This window comes from Eretmochelys imbricata, chromosome 14 (genome assembly GCF_965152235.1).
Source record: "Eretmochelys imbricata isolate rEreImb1 chromosome 14, rEreImb1.hap1, whole genome shotgun sequence".
Lineage (NCBI taxonomy): Eukaryota > Metazoa > Chordata > Testudines > Cheloniidae > Eretmochelys > Eretmochelys imbricata.
This window is the reverse complement of record NC_135585.1, coordinates 20,220,313-20,240,522: the sequence shown is the minus strand read 5'-3', so window position 1 is coordinate 20,240,522 and position 20,210 is coordinate 20,220,313. Positions and strand designations below refer to the sequence as shown.

At 41.5% G+C, this 20,210-nt stretch overlaps 1 protein-coding gene across 1 annotated transcript in view; it reads right to left on the bottom strand.

The window, feature by feature from the left end:
• The window catches only part of METRNL (meteorin like, glial cell differentiation regulator), a 34,839-nt gene extending 15,457 nt beyond the window's left edge, over positions 1–19,382 (bottom strand). Inside the window, exons 1-2 of the mRNA XM_077833424.1 lie at positions 19,035–19,382; positions 11,911–12,299 (exon numbers count right to left, since the gene is read on the bottom strand). Coding sequence (XP_077689550.1) covers positions 11,911–12,299; positions 19,035–19,144 — 499 coding nt within the window. The 5' untranslated portion in view covers positions 19,145–19,382. The remainder of the gene's footprint in view (positions 1–11,910; positions 12,300–19,034) is intronic.
• Between the last annotated feature and the right edge of the window lie 828 nt (positions 19,383–20,210).

Sequence of the window (20,210 nt, the reverse complement as noted above, 5' to 3'; positions counted from 1 at the left end):
TTTAAAGACATAAGAGCCCTTTTTAAGTCCTGTTTTACCAGTGGAATTCCTCTATGGGAGGGAGAACTCTGGGGTCTGTGTATGGAATAAAAATAAAAAATAAAAATCCACTAATTTTTAAGACATTTTCTGAAACATCACTGCTCTTGATGGACACATTTATTTTCCCCTTCAAAGTTACATGCTCATTTCTGATTGCAGGGCTCGACAGATTCATATACCGGAACACAACACAGGAATCTTCTGTGTAATAAGATCATGCTTCTGTGCCAGATGGGCTAGACTTTCCACACTACCCTGCACCTCTTATAGGCATTTACACCTGGGCAAAATGGGTATAAACTGCTACCATTAACTGCACAAGAAACTTTGAAAGGTTTAAGGCAGTGAAAGTCAGGCCCTAAACAAACTCCAAGTATTTGTGTTGTATTACATTATATATTTTGTGTTTACTGTAAATAATGTAGCAGATTAAAGATCAAGAGGTTTTCTACACTGCAATTTATTAAAACCAGGTCCCCACATGTGAAAACCTGGCCCACATCTCAGTAGTAACAGAGTTCCTTCCAGAGCGGGGGGGAGGGGGGGCGGGGGATGCAATCCCATTCCCCTCCTCCCATCACCAGTCCTTTCTTTTACTACAGCCTCAGGAATTAGCAAACTAAACAGTTTTGCAGAGCAAGCAAGGAGCATTATTACAGACTGCCAAGCAACTCTGCTGGTGGGGCTATCTTCTGCTATACATAAGGGTCAAAGCAAACAGAACCCCAGCTGCCTGGATAACATACCTGATTGCTTATTGGTTTTGACTGCCCACTGAGTTGAGAAATAAGCTAAGTGCATTCATGGGGAGTCCAGCAAAAATAAGCTACTTTCTTCTACCCTCTCCCTGTGTATTTGTCATTACAACTCTATTGTCACCTCCTCCGCTCCCTGAAGAAGCAGACTGTATTGTGCTGGCAACATCAAAGGGCAGCCACAGCTGTATACTACACTTGGAGTACAGGGAGTAAGGAAGAAAGGGGATCCAGTACCAAATTCCCTCTATATTACTCAGGAAACATGAAAACAGGTAATGGGGTGAAGTATTCTATGGGACTTTATTAATAAAAAATGTTACACACAAGTCCTTTTCGAAACCCTGGGTCTCTCCCTCCAAAGTTTTAAAGGTGTTGATGCAAGCAACATTCCATTTTCTACCTTTTACTCAGGCCCTGCAATGCAAGCCTTCCTCCCCACCTCCCAGTTTAAATAGTTTAAGATTGTATATGTTTCCACTACTTTGGGGCAGCTCAGTTCTCAGCAAAGGGTTCTTGTGCATTCAATCTCACCATCTCTGCCAACTACTGCAAATTTGTCCCAAATTTCCAGAGTCACATAAATGGTTCAAACAAGTTTCTGGGTTCTCAAATCTAATCCTATTGTAGCTTCCTTGCTTAGGTGAGCATGTACTTTACAAATGACCAACCAAACTAGATGCTTGCCAATAACAACAGCTTCACTGCAGCTCACACTAAATCCTCCACCTTTCAACTTTTGTTTCACTTTTTTTAAAAAAAAGTATGTGGCATTGGATTTTGCTTTGTTCTTTAGCCATTCATTTGCATCTGGCTGGTAGATCTCATCATCTTTTGGGCACAGGTAACAAAAAATAGCTTTAAGAGCATGTCCGCGAAGAGGATGAGCAAAGGGAAGAAAGCACAATTTTGTTTTCCTAATAACCTATTACCCTTATCTGAAAATCTGCCTCAAAAGCCTCACAGCTGGAGGCAGCTCACTCACAAGCAATTGTTTCTGGGTGTAGCCTTGGTTTGGCTTGAAATGCAGCTTTATTTGTTTGAAGCCAATTATGCAATCAACAAATGAATACTGGCTGATGAAGTGCTGTGAAACATATTCCACTGCTTTGTGTGGACACAAATGGACCACAGTAAGTGGTTCTTTTTTCTTGGCAAAACTGAGGCCATGTCTACACTACTACTGATGTTGCTCAGAGATTGTGGGGGGTGGAACCACCCTGAACGACATAAGTTTCACTCGGGTAGCGTGCACAGCGCTATGTCGGCATAGAGCAGCTACACGAGCGATCTTATGGCGCCACTGCAAAGGTGCAGCTGTGCTGCTACAAACTTGCTAGCGTAGACATGGCCTTAATCCTAAAGAGTCAGAGAATTGTTTTTAATGCTTCTATTCTGAGGGTTATTTAGTAAAAATTAACAAATCTGACAGATGATTCTAGGAAAGAAGAAATAATAAAAAGAAAAGAAATGATTGATTTACAGTGGTGAATGCTTTGAAATTTGAATGAATCCTCACTGGAATTAATCCTGCACAGAGAGCTGGGAAATACCACCAAAGGATTTGCTAACATACTGAATTCCAGAACATATTTCTATTGAACCTATTATGGTAGCTTCATAAGCATCTGATATTCACTGGAAATTAGGGCTGCCAAGCAATTTAAAAAATGAATTGCAATTAATCGCGCTCTTAAGCAATAATAGAATACCATGTATTTAAATATTTTTGGATGTTTTCTACATTTTCAAATATATTGATTTCAATTACAGCACAGAATACAAAGGGAACAGTGCTCACTTTACATTATTATTTTTTATTACAAATATTAGCACTGTAAAAAACAAAAGAAATAGTATTTTTCAATTCACCTAATACAAGTACTGTAGTGCAATCTCTTTATCATGAAAGTTGAACTTACAAATGTAGAATTATGTACAAAAAAAAACCTGCATTCAAAAATAAAACAATGTAAAACTTTAGAGCCTACAAGTCCACTCAGTCCTACTTCAGCCAATCGCTCAGACAAAGAAGTTTGGTTATAATTTGAAGGAGATAATGTTGCCCACTTCTTGTTTACAGAGTCACCTGAAAGTGAGAACAGGCATTTGCAAGGCACTGTTGTAGCTGGCATCACAAGATTATTTATGTGCCAGATGCGCTAAAGATTCATATGTCCCTTCATGCTTTAAGCACCATTCCAGACGACATGCATCCATGCTGATGACGGGTTTTGCTCAATAACCTTCCAAAGCAGAGCGGACTGACATACGTTCATTTTTGTCATCTGAGTCAGATGCCACCAGAAGGCTGATTTTCTTTTCTTTTTTCTTTTTTTTGGTGGTTCAGGTTCTGTAGTTTCCGCATCGGAGTGTTGCTCTTTTAAGACTTCTGAAAGCATGCACCAAACCCCATCCCGATCAGATTTTGAAAGGCACTTCAGATGCTTAAATCTGGAGTTGAGTGCTGTAGCTATTTTTAGAAATCTCACATTGATACCTTCCTTGCATTTGGTCAAATCTGCGGTGAGTGTTCTTAAAATGAACAACATGTGCTGGGTCATCATCCGAGACTGCTATAACATGAAATATATGGCAGAATGCAGGTAAAACACAACAGAAGATATACAATTCTCCCCCAAGGAGTTCAGTCAAAAATTTAATTAACGCACTATTTTTTTTAACGAACATCATCAACATGGAAGCATGTCTTCTGGAATGGTGGCCGAAGCATGAAGGGATCATAGGCATGTTTAGCATATCTGGCAGGTAAATACCTTGCAACGCCAGCTACAAAAGTGCCATGCAAATGCCTGTTCTCACTTTCAGGTGACATTGTAAATAAGAAGCAGGCAGCGTTATGTCCCATATCTGTAAGACAAATCGCTTGTTTGTCTTAGTGATTGGTTGAACAAGAAGTAGGACTGAGTGGACCTGTAGACGCTAAAGTTTTACATTGTTTTGTTTTTGAGTGCAGTTATATAACAACAACAAAAATCTACATTTGTAAATTACACTTTCACAATAAAGTGATTGCACTATAGTACTTGAATGAGGTGAATTGAAAAATGCTATTTCTTTTAATCATTTTTACAGTGCAAATATTTGTAATAAAAAATAATAACAAAGTGAGCACTGTACATTTTGTATTCTGTGTTGTAATAGAAATCAATATATTTGAAAATATAGAAAGACATCCAAAAATATTTAATAAATTTCAATTGGTATTCTATTGTTTAACAGTGCAATTAATCACGATTAATTTTTTTGAGTTAATCGTGAGTTAACTGCGACTAATCGACAGCCCTACTGGAAATTAAGGAGCAGTCCTCGTAATCCTCCTCACCAATGGTTCTCACCCATGACACTGATTCAGAAGGCAGGTCCTGTAAAACGCACAGATCACTGAGCTTTTAGTTAAAATTCTCTGGGAGCCGTGCTCATTTCTACCACCTCTTTGCCAATACAGCCAATAAGCACACACACGGTGGATGGGAAAGTAATCCAACACCAATACTCTGATCCCACAAATTCTTATGCACATGAGAAATCCAGCCTAAAGTTACTCACATCCCTACGTGTTTGCAGGATTAATGCCCAGCAGAGCAATGTTGCTTCACCGCCAACTGCTAGGCAGTGAACAATGCAAAATGCACCTGCCCTTTTAGACAATGAGAATCAGCAACATCACTAGTCCAAGAGGCAGAAAGCGCAATTGATCCCAAATTTAGACCAGAATAGGGGCTTTTCTACACTGGCACTTTACAGTGCTGCAACTTTCTTGCTCAGGGGTGTGAAAAAACACCCCCTTGAGCACTGCAAGTTACAGCGCTGTAACCTGCCAGTATAGACAGTGCACCAGTGCTGGGAGCTATGCCCCCCATGGAGTTGGCCAGTGAAGACGTGCCCTAGGGCACTGCAGTAACTGAAGGCTATTAGCATTTTCATAATGCTGGGGTGGAAGGGTGACCCACTTCTAGTGTCTTGTTGTACCCCTTATAGTGCTCAAGAGAGGCACAGGAAATAGCTGACTGGGAGTTAAGAAAGCTTCTAAATATTTGCATTGTACCAACACTTTCTACCAGCCCGAGCCAGTGAATTAACAGCTTACAGGAAGTAGCTGGATATTGTTCTCAATTAGAAAACTGGATTTATCCAATTTTTTTTTTTTAAACATTTGAGTGCTGCACCTCAGTTAGCTATAAACAGTCTCAGCTAGTTACTGGGCATTAATAAAGGAAACTCGTAAAACGGGTAGCAGAACCTGCATTATAATGGATAGATGTCATCAAGATAAAGAACATTTCTGTTAAAGTTTGACTTTGCTAGCACAGAACAACTCACAGTCACATGAATATTTTCAGTGAACTCCAGCAATCAAGTTACAAGAACATAACATACAAACAAGCAGTGATCATACTGGATCAAACCAATCATCCATTTAGCCAAGTATCCTGTCTTCCAACAGTGGCCAATGCCAGATGCTTCAGAAAGAATGAACAGAACAGGGCAATTATCAAGTGACCCATCCCCTGTTTTCCAGTCCCGGCATCTGGCAGCCAGAGGCTTAGGAAACACAGAGCATGGGGTTGCGTCCCTGTCTGTTTTGGCTAATAGCCACTGATGGAGCGATCCTCCATGAACTTAACTAATTCTTTTTTCAACCCAGTTATATTTCTGGCCATCACAGCATCCTATGGCAATGTGTTTCACAGGCTGACTGTGTGTTGTGTGAAGAAGTACTTCCTTTTGTTTGGTTTAAACCTGCTGCCCACTAATTTTATTGGGTAACCCCTCCCGGTTCTTGTGTTATGTGAAGTGGTAAACACTTCCTTATTCAAGTTTGACTACACAGCTGACATTGGGCTAGATACCAATAGCTTAAGTGAGGTGCTTCTCAACATGAATAAGTGAATCCAAACCTGGTCCTTACTCGACAGCTGTAATAGCAACCTTTTTCCAGCTGAAATTACCTCAATTCTCCCCCACCCCATCCCACCCCACCCCCAAAAAAAGATTTAGGATAAGAAAGTTCTATACATTTTATCACTGTAATTTCTTACTTTGGCTTATTTACTAAAAATCAGAGTCCTGAGGAGTAAAATGTCCTAAATACACCTCCATGCTTTTACAAACTGAATGTATTATGTTGTTATGGTAGAAAATTTAGTTTTGGTCTAAAAACGTTGGCGAGCATAGCAATGTCAGTTAGAAATGCGTGGGGCAGGGGGGGAACATCCATTAGGAAGCTTTGTCAGTATAGCTATACTGGAAAATCCTTTCTAATGTAATCAAGGTATCTGTTGTAGGGCTATCGACACTGGAGCACCCACAGGGAGAAAAAAAAAGAAAGAAAGTGGATGCTCAGCACTCACCAGCCACCCACCAATTAGCTACTCAGTGAGCCCAACTGATCAGCTTTTCGGCAGTGGGTGGGAGGCGCTGCAGGGAGGGGAAAGAGCAGGGGTGTGGCTTTGGGGGAAGGGGAGGAGTGGGAGCGGGGCCTCAGGGTGGAGCAAGTCAGCACCTGTGGCTATCTAAAATTAAAAAAAAAGCAAAACCCCTCTAAGAAAAGACTTCTACTTTTGTGTGTAAATACTTTCTATACCGTCAAGTAATTCTAGTATTTATCGGGGTAAGTGTAAATATTAAAAGAATCTCATTTAACAATCCAAGCAAATAAGATTTCTCTTGCTTCTCTAAGGCCATTGGTCAGAATTTCACAGTGCATCAATTCTGCAGGTGAGCAAACAACCTCCTAAGAACACAGGACCTGATCCAAAGTCCATTAAAGTTAATGAAAGGACTCCTATTGACTTAACTGAGCTTTGGATCAGAATCAATGATCCCAGTCTAAAATGGATGAAAATTCAGAGTCCAAATTGTGTATCTAAGGGCTCAAGGCAGCAATGCTGCTTCATTGCCAACTGCTAGTGAGCAAAAATGCATAATACATCTGCCCCTTTAGACTAGGAGAATCAGCAATACACTCAGCTACCACTTTATGTATCTAGAGGAGGATGTATGAAATGAAGGTCGCCAAACTTTAACAAATTACATAAAGGCCAATAAAAAGAAAAGGAGTACTTGTGGCACCTTAGAGATGAACAAATTTATTTGAGCATAAGGTCACTCCATCGGAGCTGTAGCTCACGAAAGCTTATGGTCTCTAAGGTGCCACAAGTACTCCTTTTCTTTTTGCAGATACAGACTAACATGGCTGCTACTCTGAAACCTGTCATAAAGGCCAATGTAACCCTTCTTGGGCATAGCTAATTTGCATCAGATGGACCCACTTGTTGTAGCTAGCTTCCTCTTTAATATTAGGTACAACCTGCAGAGCCTACAGGTCCCAGTGTGTAATGATCCATCCAGCCTGATCTAACTATGGCCTCTCAACGCAAACTGGAACATAGCACTGTGCGACCGGTAGTTTATGTAGATTGCGTCCACATATGACAGATGCTTGTGGGATGCATTGTTTCATAATATAGGCCACACTTTTATTCAATGCTAAATTAGAAACTTGGGGTAGCCAATCTTGGAAACCTGCTTTCCTCACTAGAAATGTGGGCCCAAATTCATCCCCATCATAAATGCACTCAAGTCAGGTGGATTTACACCATGGATGCATTTGGCCTCTTGTCTACTACTTTTTTCCCCATTAGTTAAAAGCACTATGGTATTTTTACAAGTGGTCACATGATAAAAATCACTAAAACAATAAACACCATGCTATAAATCATCCAGTATTGAATTACTGTAATCTGGATTACAACATGTCTCTATACAACATGGACTCTCTACAGCTCTCCAGAGCAGCCTTAGAAAATGTGATGAATGACGCTATCGCAGATTTACAGCCAAGGAAAGGGTTGAACTCAGAGACTTAGGAAATCTTAAAGCACAGTGTTTTTTGACTGCTCTAAGCACATTAAGAAGCCTGTTCAGAATCTACATTTTTCACTGTATTATTTGCTAAATTCCAATTAAATGAGAAAGAATGACAGTAAACTAATAAAACTTTGGATCTTCTAATTAAATCACTGGCACCCTGCCAATCACTGCTGATTTATTGATGCACCCTGCAATGTCAGGATTCTGGGGGCACAATAGGTCACTAAAATATTAAACAGATGACTTGTGCTCTTTAATCAGTGCTGGGATGCCAGGTTAGGAAGAGAGAATAAATTCAAGGGCAGAGTACAATAACATCATCACCAGTAAACAACACTATGTAGGGAAACAGTGCACAGAAATTTTAGACTACCTGATTTCATTAAATATTCTAGCTTGAGGAATGGAAGGAGCAGGATAACTGCACCTGGGTATTTGTCATTTAAGTCTTTTTTTGTTTTATTTTGTTATTGTTCTTAATCTTTCAAAATACATTGCTTAGTTTAGAGCACCTGAAAGCGCACTGGCTGGATCCAGGAAAAGGGAAAGCTTCCCTGTGCAGTTTTGCCAGTGCATCTCAGCCTTGATCTGCAACAGCATCTCTAGTCACAGGCATCTCTTCAAGTAGATGCTTTCCAACTATGTTGAACTCTACCAGATTGTGACAAGCAGAAGATCAGATTCACTTTTCCATTTGCAACAGTCACACAATCAGAATCCAAGCATGTGCCAAAGTAACAAACAGTCCCTTCAGCTAGAAACAGGCCCCTCAGATCAGGCTTTCAATTCAAGGAAGGTAAAGGTTTGCTCTGGTTGGGCCTTTTTTCTCTGTTGAAGAAACAGTAGTTGAGAAATCAACTGATTGCAAATTTATCTTCCAGACAAACAGAAACCTAATAAGCAACCAAGTGAGCAAGCATTCAATCAATGATTTTATAGAAATCAGCTACAGAAGAATGGCTGGTCCAGGATCTGTCAAGATGCCCAAGATATATTGATCCTTTAGAGGTGTAGGCAGCTACTTATTTGGCAGCTCCACCAGACATATAGGTATTCACAGAATTTAAATCAGGTTCATTTGACTGTTGGAAGGAACCAAACAGGGTGAACACATATGAGTAGGATGCCTCCAGGGGCTAGGGGGTTCCAAAACCAGACAACAATAATTTAAAATACACCTTGAAGATCCCTTGAGTTTGATCTGAAGACTTTGTCGTGGGATTAGCACCAAGGGAGAAAAGTTCTTCCAAATCACACAGACACTTGATGGCCCATCTGATGCACGTACGCACATAGGTCGTGTCTACACTAGCACTCATGTCAGTAAAACTTTTGTCACTCAGGAGTGTGAAAAACATCCCCCCTCCCCAAGCGACATTACTTTAACCAGCATAAGTCCTCATGTGCACAGCGCTATGTCGGCAGGAGAAGCTCTCCCACCGACATAGCTACCGCCATCTGCTGAGCTGGTTTTATTAAGTCGATGGAAGAGCTCTCTTCCATCAGAATAACACAACTACACGGGCGATCGTACAGCTGTTCCACTGTAAGCTTGTAAGTGCAGACATGGCCTAAAACACATACGTATCAGATTGGTTGAATTCCAGTGCTGTTTTCCAGAACAGTGGCTATAACAATTAAAGATGCAGTAGTCTTAGAAAAAGTCACTGTTAATATCCTTATCAAAGGAAAAGAATATGATCACATACAGTCACCAGTTTGGCTTCTGGAAAGCTCAAGATAAGATCAACTCCAAATTCCAAAATATCTCCAAGATTTTAACAAACAATATATTTTTATTAGCAACTAATAGCACTAGCATAGCTAATTCTCCAAAAATGTATAAGTTTACGCATTTAGTATATTTGGTCCTGATTCTGCAGTTTACGATATTTGGGTTAACTGCTACGCTCACAGGAAGCCCAACTTCACAGATTCAGCAGTCTGCTAGTGAACTGTAAACGGCAGGAACAGGGCAATTATTTTTCATGTTCTAACTTTGCCTACATGACAAATTAGCTTAAAAAAAAAAAAAAGAGCTCTTAAAAGCATAAAATGTATGGAGTGGTTTGTTACAATTTTGATTATATTTCCCACACCCCCAAGAAAGACAGAAAAATTCTCAGATTCAGTAGTTTTCAAACACCAGATTTAAAGAGTATTTAGAGTTAATGTTTTCCACAGGGGGATTTTACTATGCAGTTAACATATGCTGTTTTCAGTATATCAGTCTTTGCAGAAGTGATCTTAATGGAAACAGCTCCTCTGTGTATATTTAAGTGACTCCATTTGTATCACTTTTAGCAATCAAGACTCACTAGATAATTCTCTGTAGACACAATGAATCCTAGACATCCAGCTATAAAATTGCACAAGTAGCATAATGAAATAAAAGCATTAATAAAATTGCGTTAACTTTTTGGTTTTAATGGCAAATGCGCCACCTATCAGTTATTATGGGTGTTGCATGAGTTATAAGCTTACTATATCACTAAGTTAACAATTCACTACATCATGAATACAGTCATAAACTAACAGCTGTATTCAGAAATGCAATATGTGAATTGACATACAAATACTAGAATTACTTGACAGTATAGAAAGTATTTACACACAAAAGGAAAGTAGAAGTCTTTTCTTGGAGGGGTTTTGGTTTTTTAAAATTTATTTGGCATGAAATGACTGCCGAAATAAATTATATATGCAATCTAAGAAATATGGAGAATAAAAAAAATGGAAGATCATCAGCTATGCCACCACTTGTTAAGTGGTGTCCTTCACTGGGAGCACATGTCACCAGTGCCTCAGAATCTGTACAGACTGCCTATTGCTCTCAGGGTTGAGTAAGTTTAAGATGCGAGTTTTAACTTGTAAAGCCCTAAATGACTTGAAACCTGACTACTTAGGAGACACCACTTTGTTCCTGTGATACTGCCACAGTAGAGATCAGTTTAAAAGAGAGGGGACTACCGGCAGGGGTCTTAACTTTGGAACTCACTCCCTCATTTGGTACAAAATAACCTATATCTGCTGTCCACCAGGGTACACTGCAAATCTCATCTCATAGGTTTTAGAAGGACATGGAGCTGCAATGGGTACTCTCAGTGGACAAGAATTACAGGACTGATTCCTAGTTCTATGCTGTAACAGCATTATAAAAGTGTTAAAGTGCCCCACCATCTCACGCTGATTGACTCCCTGCAAATACAAAGACAACAGGTACAGCTCCAGCTGAGGAAGGAGTACCACTCCCCTTGTTAAAACAAAGAGTAATTAGTTGTTTGTACTGTTGTTGTAGCCCAGTTGATCCTAGGATATTAAAGACACAAGATGGGTGAGGTAGTATCTTTTATTGAGTAGACCAACTTCTGTCGGTGAACAAGACAAGCTTCAAGTGCTCTGTGTAAGCTTGAAAATTTGTCTCTTTCACCAACAGAAGTCGGTCCAATAAAAGATATTACCTCATCCACTTTCTGTCTCTGTAAAGAGTAATTAGGTCAGCAGAGCAGGAGTATCTGCAGAGAGGAAACACAAAAAGGAGGCATTGCTCCTTGTTAAAATGTTTACTATTGAAAACACACAGCACTGGGGTCTTTTAAAACAATAAAAATGGGAAATAGTGTTAAGCAGGAATTCTGGAGCCTGATTCTGACTCACACTGGCTGTAAATGGGTGTAACTTCACTGAGTTTGTTTACCATTATGGCCTGGGCTACATTTAAAATTTAGAGCAACCTTGTTATGTCACTCAGGGTGTGAAAAATTCACATACCCCAAGCACCATAGTTAAACTGACCTAACCCCCCTCCCTGGTTTAGAGGTGGCTAGGTCAGAATTCTTCTATCAACCCAGCTACCATTGCCAGTCAGATAGATGGGCTAACTACAGGGATGGAAAAACCCCTTCCGTCATTGTAGGAAGCATCTACACTACAGCTACAGAGGCAGCACCACAGCTATCCCACTGCAGCACCCATAGTGTAGACGGTATGTGAGGGGAGAATCAGTGACTCTGTGCTGTTCTGGGTCAGTTCTTTGGAATTCAGTCCATGTTACTAGTTTTCACACAAAACTATTCTTCTACATAAAGAAGAATTTATTAGCATGACCTAAAAGTGGATGAAATTCAGACCTTGATGTGTTCCCATTTATTAACTTTACCATCTGTTAGATATCCAATATAGTATATGAAAACGCAGCCAGCTGCTCAAAACTCACCAGAAACTGTGTGCAAATCAGATGCCGTCCCCTTGTTTATCAATTCATATTGGAATCCTGTAATTTTCCGGCTAATGTCCTGTTGAGGGGTGGCCTCAATAAACAAGCCCCCCTGATCATAGCCAAAGCAATACACTTTATTGGGGCTGTGATCTCCATCTCGGACCAACAGTTTCAGTTCTCCAGTTTTTTCCAAATAAATATTTGCTCCTGCGGAGTCCTTGAAAGGCTTTATGCAAACAGTCAAGTGTTTGTAAGAGGCAGATAATGTATTGGGTCGCAGATTGACTATGAGTGCTCCTGTGGGATACATCCATTTTATTGATCCTTCAGAACAGCGGAGGTAGACCTGTTCAACATCCTTCTTATGAGACTCATGAGTTAAGCCACTAGGGATAGAGAGAATAGTGAAATTAGATGAGTAGCAGAACTATTTAAACATTGTTCATAATCTCAGAAAACAGGCAAGTCAGCAAAACTCTTTACAGCACTACTAAGCACTAGGGGCCAGATCCATTGTGGTGGTTGACAGAGATCGTCTTGCAAGATCAAGACCGTGAAATGTGTTGATATTTTGGGATGGGCTTTAAAACAGCTCCAGACAAATCCATAAGAAGTTAAACCACAATTCAAAATGAATTCAGAATTAAACCTTAACTTTTTCCATTGCCTATGCAAAACACCCCACAAGAAGAACTGCAGCAGAATCTAGTGACATTGGAAACAATCCTGAAAACCTGTACACATGTGACTAACTAAAGGGTTTGCAAGATATGGCCCACAATATGCAGTACATCTCCAAATTTTTCAGCATTCAAAATGGTTACGAAGGAAGTGCAGTCTAGTGGGTAAAGCACTGGACTTGTAATCAGAAAATGTGGGTTCTAGGCCCAGCCCTGCCACTAACTTGCCATGCAGATGTAGACAAGTCACTTTGACTCTATGCCAGTGTTTCCCTCCCATGCTCAGAAACTGCTTCTCCCTCTGTGCTAAGTAGTAGCCTATAAGCACAGTGGGCCCCTGATCTCAGCTGAGGCTCTCCCCTAACAGAAATAATTAAAAGTTTGGCAATGAGGTTTAAGAACAAAAACCCACACCTGTGTTTAATAATGTTTATTCTAAGGCAGTACTGTGTGGGCAGAAAAATACAGTGAATGATTCTGAAGATGGAAGATCATGAAACGTTATAGTGGAAATCTGGTATTGAAAAATAAAGTTTAAGAGCTTCAGCTTCCCTGTAGTTTCCCCTCCTTGGAAGCCTTAATAACAGTCAATTTCTGCAGCACATTCCATGAGAGAATCTCAAGAGTACTTTACAAATATTAAATAATTAAGTCTCACAACATCTTCATTTTATAGATGTGTAAACTGAGGCACAAAGATCACACTGGAGTCTGTAACAGAGTCAGACACAGAACCCATTTTAACATGGCATAAATCATGAACATGATATTCTGATCTCTCAACACATATCTCAAACACACATCTCCCTCTTCCCCACTTCTTCAGCATATTTAGGTACAGAACAAATGATGCTGGATTTAAACTCAGTCAGCATTTAGACAAGTTACGAGAAGCCATGTGTAAAAAAGAAAAAAAACAAACCAACATATGGTTTGCATTTACTGTTGATGTGACTCATTATTGTTAGTGTCAGTGTAACCCACTTGATAGAGGTTACATGAGGAAGCTCAGAAAAACTCAGTTTTAATAATACTGTCTGCAAACATGTGCTTTTGAACAATCTTGAAAGCCACATCAAGAGCACAAAGGATGGGGGAGAGCGACCAGTCCCTGACCTTTATTCTCTTGCCCTCAGACACACGGTAGTACTTGACATATTCAAGAAAGAAAAGTTTCAATGGGATACCTCATATTGACTGCCTGTTTACATCTTGTCCACAAAAATCAATTTTTCAATACTGGTTTTGTGCGTGACACTCAGCCAAAACCAGAAATGAAGAACTTGGTCTTTTATTTCTTTGCAGTCAGTGAATAAAGTGTCCCAAAGTAATGTTTGGGGGGTAGGAGTGAAATTCACCCCTGGGCAGAAGACTTATGCATCACAGAGATCTCAAATAAACCTTCAAACTAAGACTAAGGTAATGCATAGGACTTGTGCTGGTCCTCTGTACCGGGGTGAATTTCACCCAAGAAGGATACTGTTAAAACATATGGGGAAAGGTGAGGGGCAGAATAGGGAGCTCAAACACAATAAAAATGCTGCTGCTGGTGATCCCAATATTGAGACGGTGAATTTTTGCATGGCAAAAATATATACACATTCATGCTGTTGTTCAAATGAAAGAAGATGGATTCCAAAATTCTTACATGAAGACAATTATATTCCCCAGGCAACAAAATGACGCTGTTAGACAGATACAGTGAGTACAGGGAGTAGGGCTGTCTGCCCTAAAGCACCTGGCACTGGCCACTGTCGGAAGCAGGATGCTGGGCTAGATAGACCATTGGTCTGACCCAGTATGGCCGTTCTTATGTACAGGTATCTGCTGTATACATCAAGCTCTATTATAATGGAGGACTCAAATTGAGCAGATTTCAAAACTTGAGGTAAACCTGCAGAATATTAAAGACCTAGTCCAAATGAAATGGAACTTTTATAATACTGCCATCTATCACCATATTGGAAGTTTGTTCAATTTATTTTTACTTCTCAGTACCCAGTAATAAACTGTCCTACATGCACATAATGCAGAGGTCATAAAAGCTATTTTTAAATTAACTTGAGGTTTTTATTTTTTAAATATATGACATAGCAAGAGGTCAGTTGTTTTATGGCTGTGTTGATGAATGAAGCATCTCCCCGCCCCTCCCACAAGTTGTACTATTTGTTCTAGGAATAGGTTCTAACAAACAATATTTCCTCCTACAGATCCCAAGAGACATATGTTGAGCCACTGCACTTGTCTGCCTGATGTTTAGCCTTCCTGAAGTCTCAAAGGGCCATATAACTGCATGTCTTGGAAGATCCATTACTGTCATTTGTGAAACCAATTATTATATATGATAATGCAACAGGTGATGTTTGTAAGAGGAGAATGTGTCCACCATAGCAATGGGAAAGATGGCCGTAATAGGAGCACTTAGCTCTTATGCAGCGATCTTCATCTGTAGCTCTCAAAGCACTTTTAAAAATGGGAGAAAGTAATATCCCCATTTTACAGATGGGTAAACAGATGCCCAGAGAGGCAATGTGAATTGCCCAAGGTCACAAAGCCAGTCCATGGAAGAACTGGGAAGAGGACTGAGGTGTCTTTACTCCTAGGGTGTGTCTAAACAAACATCTATTTAGTGGCAAGCCAAGGTGTAAAAATCGACCTCACACAAGCCTGCCACACGTTGTCTCTGCAAAGCATGCTGCAGCACACTAATTGTTCCCTGGTGCACTTTGAAATACCCTGCTTTGAAATGGGAGTAGATCAAAGCACGCTAGGGAACTGTTAGTGTGCGGCTGCAGGCTTCATGCAGACACTTAGAGCACAGCAGGTTAGTGTGGGGTAGATTTACACCCAGCTTGTCACAAACGAAATGTTCATGTAGACAAGCCCACAGTCTGAGTTAAAGGCTACATTGGTTAGGTTTCAGTGGGGTCAAAGCAGCACTTTTCACTCAAAGAAAAATAAACAAAATAATTATGAATTCTGATTGGACCACACCATGGTGTGGTTTCTAATTTCCTCAGGGGCTTGGGGGTCTCCACTAGGCCTTTTAAGCCAGTGCAAGATCTTGCTAAAGACAACTGCAGTGTAAGTAATCAGACTGTACATTATGGCAAACGTTCCCTGGGAAATCTGAGACACTGAAAGAAATCATAGCTGATATTTTCAAAGATGCCTAAGATATATGGACCAGGCAATTTTCATTAATGGAAAATGGGTGTCCAAAACATTAAGTGTATAATCTCACCAACTGCAAAAATGCCCTGACTTATCAGGTCTGCTTACCTGCATCTGGCAATACCCTGGATCTAGTCTGTAAGAAGACTGAAGCTCCAATGGCACTTAGACACCAAGATGATAGGCACCTTATAAATAGCTAACGTAGACAGACAGCTATAAAGACAACTAATTGATTGCAAAATGCTATACTTTAAACAAAGAATTCCTTCCTGACCCCAGGGAGCAAACAGCTTGTGCCTTTAAGCATAAGATTTGATTGCCCTGTCTAAAAAAAGTTAGTTACAGTATCTATTTATTCTCAAGAAGCAAAAACATATTTATGGATAGAGTGGATGACACACAAATAGTACCCATAAAGTGACAATTAGATGATAATTGAAGGGTATCAGTCCTAGGGTCACTACCTCTTTTCAGAAGGTCTAGAGGTCAGCTTCAATCTACATGCAATTGCCTTTTGTCTCACCCTGAGCTCCAAATTCATTTGCATTCTGGATATAGTAGTGACACATATGCTGCTCAATATGGGCAGTTCCACCTATTTTTAAGAAGTCAGCCCTTATGCTCTTGTGCAACTGAAAGGATCACCAAGGATGTGTCATTTCCTTAATAAGCAAAAATGGGGCTGACCGGTGACAATGGGAAATTCCAAGCCTGGGTCACCAATTCAGTTCCAAATTCTCTGTAGCAAAGAATGACTCACATTTCTCTCAACTATCCCCTATGGCTGGCAGTCAAAAAACTGAGTGGCTCAGGACAGAGCCACGTCCAGCCCTGCCTGGTCAGTGGGAGGGTCACCAGCTCAGATAGGAGGAGTAGGGCAAAAGCCCTGAAAAAAAAAAAAAAGAAAAGAAAAATTGGATTTTTCTGTGTGTGTACATGACAGTGCCATCCATGCTCTAGGCCTTGTTTATGCAAAGTTGAAATGCTCTGCCCCCAAACTATAGGACCACAGAGCTACCTATGAAAAGCCAGATTGTTAGGAATTTGCTACTGAAATTGACAAGGAACTGTAGGCTTTGTCCCATATCAGTTGTACATTGCAAACACCCCCACCCCCCAACTGGATTTATAGTTCAACATTTTACGAATTGCCAAGAGTCATTAGAAGTTCATAAATAGTTGCCAACTGTATGCATCTTTCAGATTGTATTGCTTTGAACTCTCTCCAAAACATCCTTCCATTCCAAGTTAAACTAAACTCTTATTTTAATCAATTGAGATTAAACGCATGAATTTATTACATTAACTGTTTTACACTCGTACCCCATTAAAAACAGGTTTAGCCAAACAGAAAACCAAATATATGCTACATGAGTACTTCATTTAGCAACAATTTTGACTGTGAATATAAATAAGAGTTTTTAGATTATAAACAGTAGAAGAGGTTGCAAAACCATGAAGACACACTAAAGTTATTACAAAAGATTAAAGTTTAGGAGCCAAACACTTTGAGCATTCAAAGAAGTTTCACAACTAGGGTGATTAGAATAGTAATGGCAGCCAAAGAACAATGGCCTAGAATTTGCCCTAAATGACTCTGGTGTAATCCAGAGCTACTGCATTGAAGTTACTCCACCAGTATAATTAAGAGCAGAATCTGGCCCAACAGCTTTATATATCAGTGTGGTAAAGCAGTGAGTTCAATAAGGGTGAAATCGGAATGAAGCTAGGTCAACTGTTAATAGGAACACACAAAGAGCCTGATTCTCCTCTTACTTACACCAGTGTAACTCCATTGACTTTATTCCTCATTTCCACCAAAGTAAGTGGAGAATTGGGCCTAAAATCTTTACCCTATTACAAACTATCAAGGTGCTTTGAAATAAACATGAAAAATAAACAAGGTAACCAGCAATTAAAATAAAATATCTGAGCCAGACAATTCCTTAATTACCTCTGTCTGTGTGTGTGTATGGTGCACATATATACACACACACACACAGAGTCAACTTTCACCACAAAAAGGACTTGCAGGTGTATTGCATTACAACAAAGTTAATGCCAAGTGTAGGAGGTTACCATACATGAGTTACAAAACAGGTTATTTCGGTGTTAGGTTGCACAGATGTGGAAGTTGTTGTGGATCAGTAAAAATACCCTTCCTATGCCTGCTAAGGCTACCTCCCCCTCATCTCCCCATGGCACATGTCTTTGGTAATGCTGATAGTTACTCCTGGAATGTTAATCAACCCCCTTCTCTATATCCCGCCTCAAAAATCAGACCAAAAGGGAAAGATTCTTGCTACAACCAAATCCAAATTCCACATACACACATATCTGGGCCAACTTCTTCCTTCGCCCTCTATCAGGGACAAAACTCTCATTGACGTCAATGGAAGAAGGATCGGGGCCTCTATTTGTTAAAATTTCACACAAGACTATGTAGAGAGGCGCTGGGGACATGTAAACCCCATTATTGATCCACCTTACCATATCTGATCAAGACCTTCGTGCCTTTCAGTTTCAATATTAAACTGCTGACAAAAAAAACACCGATTTTGAATGGTAGAGAGACGGGGGGGAGGGTCCGAGAGGAGAACCACCAAAGAAACAGTGTAAATCAGGAATCGGTCCACTGAAATCAGAAAGTGACACGGGGCCAAAACTGAGGAGAGGAGACTCAAGCCTGAAAACGTAACCCATGGCCCCGTAGCTCTCAACCAACTGCAGAGGCATTCTATCGACGCAGTAGGACTGAAAAATTATTTGGAGGGGGAGCCGAGGGGGATATCTTTAAAAGGAAAGACACTGTTCAAAATCAAGTTGTCCCATTTCTCCTTCAGCCACAGGGGGCGGAAAGGGCGAAAGGGTGAAATCCTGCCACAGATGGAACAGATCCCATCCGGGGGCTTAAATCGGCTATGGTCTGGGGTCTGCCAACTTGTGACGATTTCAACCAGGTTTTAAAAGCGGGGCAGACATCCCGCAAAGAGCCTCCGCTCCCTCCCCCGGATTGCGGAATGTTAAAGAAGAACCGCACATTGCCTGGCTCGTCTGGACACTGAGCTGCCCCCGGAACGGAGAAACTTAACGAAAGCGCTTTAAGAATTTAATCCAAACCGGGGGAAACACGCAGCGCTGACTGTCTCCTTCCCTCGGAGCTCGGGACATGCCCCGCTGGGGCTCGGAACATGCCCCGCTGGGGCTCCTCCTCCTCCCCCCAAACGGCTGGCGGGCCCGGGGGGGGGATGGCTCAGTCCTTACCTCCCCTTCCAGTTGCACAGGTCGCTGGAGTACTGCCCGGCAGCCCCCCGGCACAGCAGCGACAGCGCCAGGAGCAGCGGCAGCAGCCCGGGCGCTGGAGCGCTCAGCATGGTCCCTCGCAGCAGCCCCTCTGCTCTGGTGCGAACCCCAGCGAGACACGGCGCGATGCAGTGGGAGGGGTGGAGGGGAGGAATCCGCGGCGTGCAAGGAGGCTTCCCTACATGGTGGGGCCAGAGGGGGGGATTGCACGGACAGCCTGCCCCTGGGAAAGGAAGCGCAGATGCCGGCAGAGTTGCTACCCCGTGCCCATCCCGGCGCGCTGCTCCTCGCTCAGCCACTCGGCTCCACTCTGAAGTTTCCTTCCCCCAGCTCTCCAGACTCCCAGCTGAGGGGCGGGGAGCTGCCTTGCCTCCCGGAGCCACCCACAAAACTCGGCTCCTCCCGAACGGGGCCTGCAGAGAGCTAGCAAAACCCGGCGCCGGATTGCTTCCCTTTCGCACTCCTGGCACAATTCGAGGCCTTGCCGCGCATGAACTCGTCTCGTCCTCATTGTGTGGTGTGGCCCCCTACCGTGCTACAGGTTTGTTCCCTTCCCCTAGCAGGACACATGCCCTCCTTCAGTATCACACTCGCCCTCCTGTTGAAAAACCACAGGACAAAGAGCAGCCACTTCAAAGGTACCGAAAAGTAATACAAAAAATGTAAAGCATCGCCTTCAGAGCACTCCCTACTTCTGCCCCTGCTGATCTCTTCCCTCATCTCCACTGGCACCCACCAGCATAAGCCTCATTACCCCTTTTTATGTTTGGTCCATTCCCATCTCTGTCCTTGCTTTCATATTACCCATTCCCCCACACCTGGCATCACCACCCCGTTAATAGGAGCCTTTACTCTACTTAAATCCTTATGCCACACATATCAACTGGTATTCAATGCTTGAAGTGGTCTGAAAAAAGTGGGGGTCTCATTCATAATCTGGGAGCAGCAGCAGTGGTAAAACAGCACTTAGCATGCACCTCTCAGTTAACCAGCTTGATTTAAACAAAAGCATTGGTGTTGAGCACCCACTGGGAACAATGGAAGTCAGTGCCTATACTCTGGAGCTTAGTGTATGAGCCTCTATTGCATGAGCTAATAGCCAACTGGCTATTAGCTAAGGCTGTAGAGCAGACTCAT